At 40.3% G+C, this 12179-nt stretch overlaps 1 protein-coding gene across 1 annotated transcript in view; it reads right to left on the bottom strand.

Moving 5' to 3' along the window:
* Positions 1-2474: 2474 nt before the first annotated feature.
* The window catches only part of DPT (dermatopontin), a 28046-nt gene continuing 18341 nt past the window's right edge, over positions 2475-12179 (bottom strand). The window contains exons 3-4 of the mRNA XM_059466444.1: positions 9421-9528; positions 2475-3850 (exon numbers count right to left, since the gene is read on the bottom strand). Of these exons, the coding sequence (XP_059322427.1) occupies positions 3784-3850; positions 9421-9528 (175 nt within the window). The 3' untranslated portion in view covers positions 2475-3783. The remainder of the gene's footprint in view (positions 3851-9420; positions 9529-12179) is intronic.

Here is a 12179-nt window from a genome sequence, read left to right on the forward strand (position 1 = left end):
AAGTGCTTATATACTCTGCAAATTGAGAAATCGGAATATCTTTAAAAATAAAGCTCATTATTTTTTTTTTTTAACAGAAGCCCCATGGTTTTTAAGTTACTGTTGAGATTTAGGAACAAGAGCAGCCGAGTCCTTCTCTTTGACTGTCTGTTTTCCCAAATTACTTACACTGTTCTGTTATTCAGACCTCTCCTCAAGCTGACTGGATCGAATGGAGGACGTGGGTTTGTCTTAGCACCTGCCTTTACTGATTTTCAAGTTAAAGGAGACTCACAAAGAGAGTCTGGTGCCTATTGGTGTTTCTCTTCTACAGCTAAGCCACCTTATTTATTTCCATTTAGAAAAGCTCAAAAGGTTCTATCTGTTTCTTGAAGTTTGCTGTGTTTCCCTTTCTGAATAAAAGATTTTCCTGCCCTAGTTTATAAAAAAAAATTGCTGACAAGGGTGTCATCTGCAGCCCTTGTAGCATGGCTGGGTCAATGCTCAGTATTTTTCTCTCAAATGTTTGAATTCAATCCATACTGTTGTTATTTATTAAATAAATAAAACTTTATTTCCTGATGTCTTATTTATTAAAGACTAAGAATTTATTTTAAATGTTAGGCTTTGTGTTTGCTCTCAGGTCAGGGAAGAATTTTACTCCATATAGTACAAGTGCAGGTGTGATGCTTCTGTGCCTTGGAGCACAGGAGAATGAAGAAGTGCAGTGGGCTCCCTGCACTGGGCATCTGTTCTGGGCTGTACTTGGTCTGACTGGGCACAACTCTTCATTTCCCTGCAATGGCATCTGATTTGTGCCAGCAGGAGTGAAAGGTGGCTCAGGTTTGGGGTCCTAAGGTGTCCTAAGCAGGTTGAAAGGCTCACTTTACCAGAATGGCTTTAGGAAAGTTAAAGCAAACTTGATGAGGTTTTGAAGCAGACGAACTTTGTGAGACAGGCTCATCATCACCTCACTCTGCTAAGGAATTTGAGCTGGAATCTTAAGAGCAGCGTTTTCCCATATGGAAGGGTTAAGTCAACATTAGAAGTGGATACTGCAAGTATAAGTTTTTAGATAAAAACTTAGATAAGGGCTAAGTTCTGTTCCTAGTTTTGCTAACTAGTTGTCCTAGGACTTCATGGGAACCATTCTTTCTCTGCCTCTGTTCTGATTTTTGGATTTTTTTCTGGTCCATATCCCATTTCTGCCTTCCCTCAAGATACATTCTGTTTCCCACCCACACCTTTCCTCATCTGAGAATTACTTAACTTTCTGAAGAGGAGTTCTGTGAAATGTATCCTACACAGATGCACTGCTAGGGTGGAGCTGGGAATAGAGCAAGGGTGGAAACTAGGAACTGGGACAGGGATGAGGGAGAACAGAGGCATGAGCCAGCAGTGTGCCCAGGTGGCCAAAAAGACCAATGGCATCCTGGTCTGTATAAAAAATATTGTGTCAAGCAGTACTAGGGAAGAGACTGCCCCTTAGTACTTGACACTGGTGAAGTTGCACCTCAGATTCTGTGTCCAGTTCTGGGCCCCTCTTGAGAAGAAATATGTTGAGATTGTGGAGTCAGTCCAGAGAAGGGCAATGGAGCTGGTGATGTGTCTGGAGTACAAGTCCTATGAGGAGCAGCTGAAGGAATTAGAGTTGCCCAAGCTGGGAGAAGGGGAGGCACAAGGGTGACCTTATCACTCTACAACTATCTGAAAGAAGAGTGTAGCAAGGTGAAGGTCAGGCTCCTCTTCCACGCTGTGCCAGGGGAGGTTTAGGCTGGACATCAGCAAGACTTTTTTCACTGAAAGAGTGATTAGACATTGGAGTGGGCTGCCCAGCAAGGTGGTGAAGGCATCGTCCCTGGACATGTTCACAAAGTGACTGGACATGGCACTTAGTGCTATGGTGTTGTTCTCATGACAGTATTCCATCACATGTTGGTCTCAATGATCTTGGAGGTCTTTTCCAACCTTAATGATTCCATGATATGGGACAATATGACACTGCAGCTTCAGGACAAGAGACCAGAACTGCTCTTTTCCAGTTTAAAATTATATTTTTCTGTCTCATCAGAGGCCTTCATAAGCCTGTGGTGTACACACAGAATGAAGAGCAGCCTAAGTAGTCAAGACAAAGTTGTGTGGGAGATGGGCTTCCATCTAGAGCAAGTATTCTCAGGGATGATCTTCTTGTGCCTAATTTTAGTGCACAGCCTTTTCCACTGATTCCCTGGCATGAGTGCTTTCTCTTCTGGTGCTCTACTGTTTGGAGTTCTTTGGCTTCCTTTGCCTGTCTACCAGAGTCAGTGATCAAGCTTCTCCAGCTTCCCTAAGCTAATCAAAGTCTCTTTCTCACTGTAATCTACATATCTCAGCAACTGGCTCTCACAGAACTCCCTGATCACCTTTATGGTCTCTGAGAGTGACAGAGGGTTTGTTTGTGTGCAAATTAATATGCTGGTGTAAGGAAAATCAATAAAGAACAAGGCTACAGCAAAGCAAATCCTATAATTCCTTTATTGGACAAGAGGGTATGCTTCTAAACATGCTAAAAATGCTTGGAATATGGAAACTCATTGGCAGACACCACTGTTTCCTATGAAGCTTTGCAGCCTTAAATTGGCACATGGAGTCATCAGAGCCCTTGAGCCAGCAGCACCAAAGCCATTGCTAAGTTCACCATTGAATTAATCAACAAAGAAACTGAGCCCTAAATTCTGACTTGTTCAAGAGTGAAAAATCCTACCTCTGATCTTTCTGAAACAGATCAATATTCTTTCTTGTTGGACTGCAGCTGCACAAGTGTTGTGCAGTGTTGAAACATGGTCAGTTTATACTTTATAGGCAATATGTTCTGCAAACTGGAGGAACTAAGGTTACCTAAATCACTAACTTTGTCTCTTCTAAACCAAAATTGTATTACCAAGGGAAGATGGATGTCATACAGGCACCCACAGTGGAAACCAAATTCACCTGAAAATCAGACTCTTGAAGAATGTCAAATCCATATTTACTGAGCACGAATGGCCTGACCTTCTCCTGGGTTTGCCCAGACCAGAGTTCTTGGTTAGTTTCATCATCAGAGATTTTTAAAACAATATAGAAGAGACTCTTAGTAAAGCTGGGCTAATCTTCTGTTTTTATTGATGGATCTACTCTCATTTTTGTCAGATACTGATGTTTTCCAGTTGTAAATACCTGGAATTCTCCTGTGTGGGCAGACCTTTGTTGCAGTGGACTTATGCTGAGGGCTGTAACAGGTAATGCCAGGTGCAGCCCATCAGACACCTCCCAGTTACATTTTCTGCACACTTCCAGCTCTGAGAAGCTGGTTGGGGTCACTGGATTGGTTCCAAGTACAAAGTAGAAGACAGGAAAGTCTATTGCATGTTGGGAAGCATGTAGTATGTTTCCACTCATTCAGAGGGGCTATAGTGCTGGGAAGCCATTTCTATAGAGCTGCTTTGTGAAAGGAAGTTGTATGTGTTTAGAATAGCTACATGTATATATAAGAAAGGTAACTGCATATGCCATAGATTTGTGTATCATAAACATGTATGTCATAAGCAAATTTAATTGGGGGATACAACTGTCAGTGCAGCTTTAAAGAATCCTCTGAATTCACTGTTGCAAGTATGTGGGTTGGCAATTTACGTATTAGCTCCAGAGGGAAAGAATTATGTGTTTAGCAGACAGGTGATGAGTCTTGGTACATTTTTGTGAGCCTAATAGATCTTCTCCTGTAATCACTAATTCTATCCCACCCTGCCTATCCCCAAGATTTCCAAATGGAGTGCACTCAATCTTTTAAACATTCTGAAATGGGCAGTCATAGTCTGTCATCCTGCAGACAATAAATTTCCACTGACGATCCCTGCATGAAAGAGAGACAAAAGAGAGGTGTTAGTGAGCCAGAACTGCAGAAGATGCTATACAAGTAAGTGTAACTTTATACCAGGTACTGGTATGGCAAGAAAAACATCTGTCTGCCATTAACTGACCTTCATCTGAGTGCTCTGTGTTTTCAAGAGCCAAAAGAACATTAAATATGTGTGATAGTTACAACTCCCTTACACTTCTTTACAAGATAAGAAAATCTACTCTCTGAATAAGTAGGTCTCTGAAGACAATGAATCCTGATGGTGATCAGTCCTGAATTGGCTTTTAATCAGTGACCAAGAAGAAAAGGATAATTCTGTCAAAAGTTATTGTCATGTCATATATTGTTCAGTAATGTGTAAAAGGTGAATAGTACTTGGGTGATTTTAAGCTATGTCTAAGAGGGGAGTTATCCACACAGCAAATATTGATTTCTCATCCTTGATCAAATCACATGTGAGGAAGAGTAACATTTATGAATGTAAGGAGAGTTTATGCTCTTCTCAGTTTGTGATTGGTATTCTCTCTCAAGAGAGCGATAGGAAACCTAACAACTGTTAGTAGGAAGCCTGACTTGGAGCAGTGGGATTCAGCAGTGGAGGCCAGTGATTTAGTGTCCAATAGTCACAACAGGCTACAAATTTAATTTCCTCTGTAGCTTATTGTGTGTTAAATTTTCCTTTGACAGATAGGCATGAGATCAGAGGATCAAATACAGTCCTGCTGTGAAGAGAATGTTGAATTTAGGCTGCTTGATACTGGCTAACTTGAATTTAGATCCAAACTACAATCCTTGCAGATGACAGTTGTCATTTATATTGATAAATATAACCAAGAGGTTTCTGAAAGCTTGAATTCTACTAATAGTGATGTCCTAAAGATGAGGCATAGGATGGGTAATGTTGGTAATGGGTGATTTAATAGGTGCTTGCATCTTAAGACCCCTCCACCAACTGGTGCCAGACTGCTGCCTCTTGGGAATGTGCTGAGACCCCCTGAGCCCAGATTTTGGTATTAACTGTGCTTAAATGGTGTCATTGAGTGGGTGACTCTGTCCTGGAATAAGACTAATTTGACTATTAAGCCCTGTAGGTATACATTTTGTGTCTACCCTGCAGGTATAAAATGTCTCATTGCAACTTTTTTAAACTGAGGTTTTTTAAATGGAAATTTACTGTGCTGCTAAGCTACAAGTTTATCCTGAGTGTCATTTGGAACTGGGTCTGTGTCATGCTCATCAGCAAGTATTATGTAACAGTTATATAGTTTGGCTTTGGTTTTCTTTAGATTTTTCCTAGGTGTTTTAAATTGTAATTTCCTTGTAAAATTGTTACCAAAGATTAATGAAATGCAAGATTCATTTTTAGGTTTATTTTAAGAATAAACCCTAAAATTATTTGGTCAATGTGCATGCTTTTCAAGGACAGTTATTACTCTTTTGGTCACTAAGTTACCAAGAGAGATAAAAAAATAAAGAGGATATCTTTGTGGAAAACAATTAAATCGGTCAAAGTTTAGGTCTGCTAAGATAGCACCCATTGTCAGAGAGACTTTTAGCCCAAAATCTTAGATCAAGTAGGTTTTCTAAAATAGGACATGAAATTAAAAGTCAAGCTCTTTAAAAGAAATGTATTTTAGTCACCTGAATTAATATTATGCTTTAAAATACTGGAACAGAATTATTTCTGAAGCTGTCATTTCAGCTTGGATTTGCTGACACTAGCATATATGTACATTTTTTCCACGGTTACTTGTGTTTGAACTCAAGCATACAAGCCCAGCTTCTCAGGATGCAGGCAATTACTTTGTACTATTGCTGTTGTGTGCTTAATTCAGTAGTTATCAGCCTGTTTCAATTTGTTTATCTCTTAAAAGTTTATCAGTGGGGATGCAGATGCCATCAGGAATTGCCTTATGAGGCGTACACTAGAATATATCTGAACTCACCTTTGCAGATCTTGACACCAGTTAGTAGGTGTCATCCCCTCCCAGTTGCTAAATTAATGCATTTTCCTTGGCATTGGGAATCAATATTGAACTGTCTCTTTTGCTTTCCAACTGTCATGTCCTGTCAGATTTGGATTTTTGATGTATAGAGAAATTTCTTTTATCTCCAAATATTTTTGAATAATCTGTTTCCAATCAAGTTAAAACATTCTGTGAATTCCTATTCAGATTGAGTTTGACAAAATCCTCTTTCATTGGTCATATGAAACATATTAGGGACCTTAAATACCCTATAATTTAGCTCAGCTGAGCTTGGTGGATGTCCAGCTAGTCTGGGCATTTCAAACATACTTTACTGTTGGGGTATCTGGCTGTCGATTTATTTTTCGGTGATGATGTCCAAGCAGTTAAGTAACTGGCTATCCAGATGACCCAAACAAATGGAGCAGAGAACATTTCTTCTTTTGTAGAAGAAATGAGCTTATGACAGCCTTCATGTGCTATTTTAATACTACGAAGCAAAGGACAAGCTGTGGCTCTTTCCAAGAACACCTGGTAATTCCCACCTCCCTGTCCAACGTACTTGCTGCAGGTTGGGTTGTGAGTGTTCCAGTAGTGCTCTCTGGACCAGGAGACTGTTCCAACCAGATGACAGCCACCTAACAATGCCCCACCAGAAAGTCATACCATCATCACTTAGCATGTTTCAGAGCTCAGGCTGAAGGTATTAGTTGTTCAGTTTGTGGGTTTAATTTTGGAAGCTATTTTGCCAAGGGTTTGCAATGTGCATGTGTTTGTGGGCAACTTCAGTTGTTTACAGCCTTCTTCAGATAGCCCATGTCCTTCTCTGAAATTTGACTGTATCAGTCTGTCTGATACAGATACTGCCCTTTCCTGCAAATTTTCCCTTATTTATGTCTTTAGGTCATCCTGTCTGCATCAACGTTATCACCACACTCCTGAATGGGCTCCCGGAGATACTTCAGGCCTTTTCTAATTCTTTCCAGCTGCTTTTGTCTTGCTTTATAGACAGTTGTTTTCTCCTTTTGACCTATTTAAAATGAGACTGGAAAATGTAAATAGTAACCAGTTCTGAAGTCTGTTCTTCCCAAACAAGCAGTTAAAACTTTTGATAATAACTACAAAAATAACTCTTTCATTCTCTCTCCTGCTACACAGGCATGGAAACTCACAGGCAGTGGTTACAGAAGTGTTGGTGGGGATAGCATCATTATAAACTTTCTATGTCCTTTGCCACAAGCATCACATGCTGTCTCAAATATCCTTGTATAAACAGTGGCCTCACTGATGCAATGTCTTAGAGAGTAGGAAGGGAAGATATGATTTCTGCAAGTTTATTGAAGAAGTCTAAAAATACCTACCTGTTTGAAGTGATTGGGAAAGTTTTAACTGAAATACCTTCAGAGGCTTTTTCTTGACTCTTGTTAGCTCAAGAACATTGTCCATATGAACTAAATACTAGGGACACAAGTTTAATGTGCTTGAAAAGAGGAATTACAAAATGTTCACAGAAGTAAGTGGAAATGTGCATGCTCCAGGCAGGCTGAGATCAGAAGACCTTTTCTTGCTCCTATTCTGCTTCATGAGCTGTAAAGAATCATTAAGGATGACAAATTTGCTGACTTTTGTGATTCATCCTGCTCAGGAGTGTTACAGGCCTGAATCTGAATTCTGAAGTGGTATAGCAAGATTTTTTTTTTTTTTTCACTTCATTCTCTTGGCAACACAAATGGTTTCTGGTTGTTCTGAAAGCTGAGGACCAGAAAGTTCATTGGTACAGAAATCTTTTCTAGTTTGAAATTTGTGAAATATTTTCTCTGTAGTTTCAACCTGCTACTGTTGCAGGTGTATGACTGCCACCAGAGCAGAGATAGGACAAAAGTGTGCTGGTGGCTTCTTCCTCTTCCAGGCACTGTGGTCCTGTGAGGACCTGTACTCCCAATGTACATTTCCATGATGCTGCCTTTGCTCCAGTCACCCCACTGCCACCCTCTTCTGAAGGCTGCCTTTAGCAGCCAGAGATAGCAATCTGCTTAGAGGCATAGGCTACCTTGGCTGCTTTGCTTTCCAGGCCTGTCCTTGTGGATTCCAGACATCCACATGCGATGGAGTCCGGATTCCAGCTGCAGAAGAATGCACTGTCTGCATTATTTCCCCTACTCTCTGCCACAACCATGAGGAACAAGGATTAAGGATAGCACTGGGAAATATTTAAGATGAAAAGCCCAGAATGGGGCTGTCCCTTATGACCTTGTAATTTCTTTAATCTAAAGCGATAAACAGATACCCTTGAGTCAAGTATCTATGAGTTATTTTTCCACTTGCAGGAAGAATTTGCAGACATGGCTTCCATTTGGTAATAAACAGGATAATGTATTTTAGCCAGGAAATTATAGTTATGGACCTGTAGCGGTCTTAAAACATGTTGTCATTCTGGAAAAGCCTCCTTATTTTAGGTTGAGGGATCCCTATGGTGAACTTTGGCAAGCTGAGAACATTACAGTGACAAAAGCACTTTGGCTGCTTTGAGTGTTATTAGAGAGTGCTTGAAACATTGATGTCATTAAACTCCCACTTCTCTCTTCTCCCCCCCTTCTCATGTAGCCCATCTTGGCAGAGCATTGCAGCACTCCTTGCCTTGCTGTCTGTATTTTGCTTGATAACAAATGCTTTAATATATTGGGCTGAGGTGCCTAACAAAAGACATCAGCAAAGAAATAGCTCACTATTGATGTATTAGAGGGCAGCTTAAAAGAATTAAGATCCCTCTCCCACAATCAGGTTTCAGTGACTGCTTATACCCTTCTTAAACCTGCTCTGTTAGGATCTCTGTAGCCCTAGGCAGACTACAGTGTGGGATTTATGTTAAGCCCAAAGTTTAAAACTTTGCAGTTGTGCATAGTAAAAAAGGGAGAAACATTCCTTTTTAACTGAACAGAAAAATTGTGAATCCATTTGCATGACTAAAACTTCACTAGCCATAGGGCCTCTCCCAAGAGGACTAGCAAATGCCAAGAAATGACCAGAACTGATCAATAAAACGTAGTTAACTCATTTTCTGGAAAGGGATCAAGGTGCATGGCACTGCCTGAATTCCTGGAGTGGCTTGAATCTGTTAGAATTGTGTTGAAATAGATCGGGCAGTTTAAAGCATTCACATTGCATTTTATATGGTATTAACTTTGCATGCTGGCAGATTTCCTGCTTCTCTGCACAGGAAAGTGGACCAAAATAGGTCCCTGATTCCCTGAAGGCACAGGGTGTTTTTACTGAGCTCAATGAAATATGCTCCAACTAGAGGTAGGTGAGAAAGCATACAGAAGATCTGTTGCATTTGGTAAAGGTCAGATTCAGCCCAAGCTACCACTGCTGTATTTTTCACTGCTCAGATGGACATGGCAAATGATCCCCATTAGCATGCTCTGCTCCTGATGCACGACTCTGGACAATGAATCATATGGACTGTGAACTTTGGTCCTCAGAATTCCTAGTGCTTTGCTAAGTACCACAGCAGATGGTGTGTAGCCATGCTCTGTTGGGGGGAAATAGAAAAGACAGGCATTTTAAAGTTTCTAATGAAACATGTGAAAAGCAAACCTGTGCACAGCAGAGAAAGTTGTGGTTGCCCCACGGATGTAATAGTCATAAGTGTACATCATCATGTCCATATCTTCTCCATAGTGTCCTGGATATTCTGTTGTTAACCTTTACATTAAAGAAAAAGAAGATAATATAATTTGCCATCTTATAGAAGTGTCCAGTTGAATGACTACAACTCAATTAGTAGATTTCTCCTGCGTCTTTGAAAGTTCTCGTTTCTTAACAGCACTACAAGATGCAGTCTCACAAGACTGCCTTTCTCCTCTATGCAACTAATTCAGGTAGCTATTTGAATAAAATTCAGCAACTTTACAACAGTTAAGAGCAAACTGCAGTATTGAAATATATGTATATACATCTGCAGCTCTGGGATAAAAGCAATCTGAACAAGAAGATAAAATTTGTCTACTACTTATGTCTTTATTGCAGGGATTTGCTCCAGCAAATTTTCCTCTTGTGAAACTCTTTGGTTTGTAGCTGTAGACCACAGTAAATGTTGCCAAGTAAGACAACACTAAGCATTTATCCATGTATGAATTGTATTCAGTGAATGTAACAATTAATCCATTACTCTTTGTTCTTTCCTCTTTCTGCCCAATTTATAATGTAAAAATATGGGCCTGAACAGTATTTGTGCAGTGTATTTGACCTGAGGACCTCAAAGTGCTTCTTCAGTTATTAACCAAATTATGATTGCTGCTTCCCCGGGAAATAGGCAAGTAATACTGCAATTCATTTTACAAATAATGAGCAGATTCAGGAAGGGGCTGGAAGCTTGACCAGTACTTCCTGTCAACATTATATTTGAAGTCTGAATGGAAGCCTGGCGCTCCTTGTATTACACCATTTTACATGGGTGCTCCTACTGGAGTTGTCAGCCTCACTGTGAAACAGCAAAGAGAAGCATCAGGCTCCCCATGAGGGAGATGCTGAACCTGTGGAAGTACACTGCCCAGCTCCTGTTGAGACTAGCAGGGTTAAGACACATTTACAGAAATCCTGGCAACCTTTTTCTGACTTAATCCAGCCCAGCTGCAGTACTTGAATGATGCTTGAACATGATTGAAGCCCATTCCAGCCAGCACTCATGCATGTTTACATTTTGTTAAATCAGTGAAGTCTAAGCCCAGGCTTAAATTCTTTACTCACTAGAAATATAGTTTTTGGGATGGGTTTGACCTTTTATGAGGTGCTTTGGGTGTATTTGGAGCTCAAACTTATAACAGCTGGAGAACTCAGAAGCAGAAAGTTTACCTGAAAACTGAGGTACTCTGGGCTATTAGGTTGCTTTCCAAGTCATACTCAGCTTTTGAATGGGAAAAATCATTCAGTTAGAACATCATTCTAACAAATAATTTTTCCTTAACAAATGAAAAATGTGTCTGCATATGAAACTCAAGCATGACCTTAAAAGAGCCTCAAGTCTAATCACTCAACTTCTTTGAATGTATCTTGTTCTCATGCTTCCTTTCCTTTGGTCATGAAAATCATCACACAGATTCTGACTTAAAGTACAAGGACACCCATCTCAGAGTGTGTTTGGAAAGCAGAAAGTCAGGCGTGGTCACAGTGTCTGTTCTCTGAGTTCTGACCAAGGACACACGGATGTGCAAAGCCCTTGCGGTGCTCTGCCATTGCTAAGAAATGACACCAGTATTTCACAGGTCATGCAGACTAGGAGAAAGAGAAGAAACCATGAACACTGCCCACTCAGCCAAAGGAGAGTGCCCATATTTAGTTTACTAATTTGAAGCCTGAGTGTCTGATTGTGCATGTTCAGAAAATCCAGGGTTATAGAAGGTTTTAAAAATGAAGACCAGCTATGGACCAGCATTTAATTTTGCATTCTCCCATCAACTCCAGGTTTTGACACTTTGTTTAGCTATTATTATGAGAAACCACTAAGACATGTGTTTATATATGTTCTACCAAATGTGTTTCAGAACATCTGTTTTTGGCACTTAGCAAGGAAAATGTTCTGTAGTCTTGACCAGTGGTATGTGCTGGGCAGATGAGACTGTGCACCACACAATGTTTAAAAGCTGCTTTTTTCTCTACTCAGAAACAGAACTGAGAGTCAGTTCTTTGAACTTCTTTCATGGGCCTCTCAGTTGAAAAAATAAATCTGATGGCAAACTTCTGAATTGCTGTGGTCTCACAGACGTTTTGCAGAGGCATGCAGTGTTATTCTGAAGTGCAGTGGGAGTCTTCATTTAGCTTCCCTGTCTTTTTCTTTCTGACTGCTGTCATCTTCCCCTCCCTCTGTATTAACTTCTCCACGTTACCATGCAGCTTCTTAAGGCTCCTCCACTAAGAAATGTTCAAAAAGCAAATCTATGCAATCACCAAAAATAAATTATTTGGGGACTTGAGCTGCTCTGAAGTGTGTCTTGTTTCATAGGCAGGTGCCTAGGGGCTACTTTTGTTCTGGAGAGAAGAATTATAAATAGTGCTATGACAGCATCGTTCAAGTTCACATGAGTCTGTGTGGTCTGTCTAATTCATTTCTCTTTGATGATTGCTGTACTCATTTCTGAAACCGTTCCCCTAAGCCCCTGCATTTCAAGGTTGTCTGGCTTGCACTGTGTTCTTTAGAAGGAAATGCAATTGATCGTCCATGTAGCAGGGCTCTGTGGTGTGTCCCTTTTCTATTATCTCTCTATTTTTAGAATCCTGAGGGTAATTTACACAAAATGTGTCTGCACTTAGAGATGCCCTTGTATTTAATGCATAGGGATAGTCAGTATGTGGTTTTC

The sequence above is a fragment of the Ammospiza nelsoni genome, chromosome 2 (assembly GCF_027579445.1).
Source record: "Ammospiza nelsoni isolate bAmmNel1 chromosome 2, bAmmNel1.pri, whole genome shotgun sequence".
Taxonomy (NCBI): Eukaryota; Metazoa; Chordata; class Aves; order Passeriformes; family Passerellidae; genus Ammospiza; species Ammospiza nelsoni.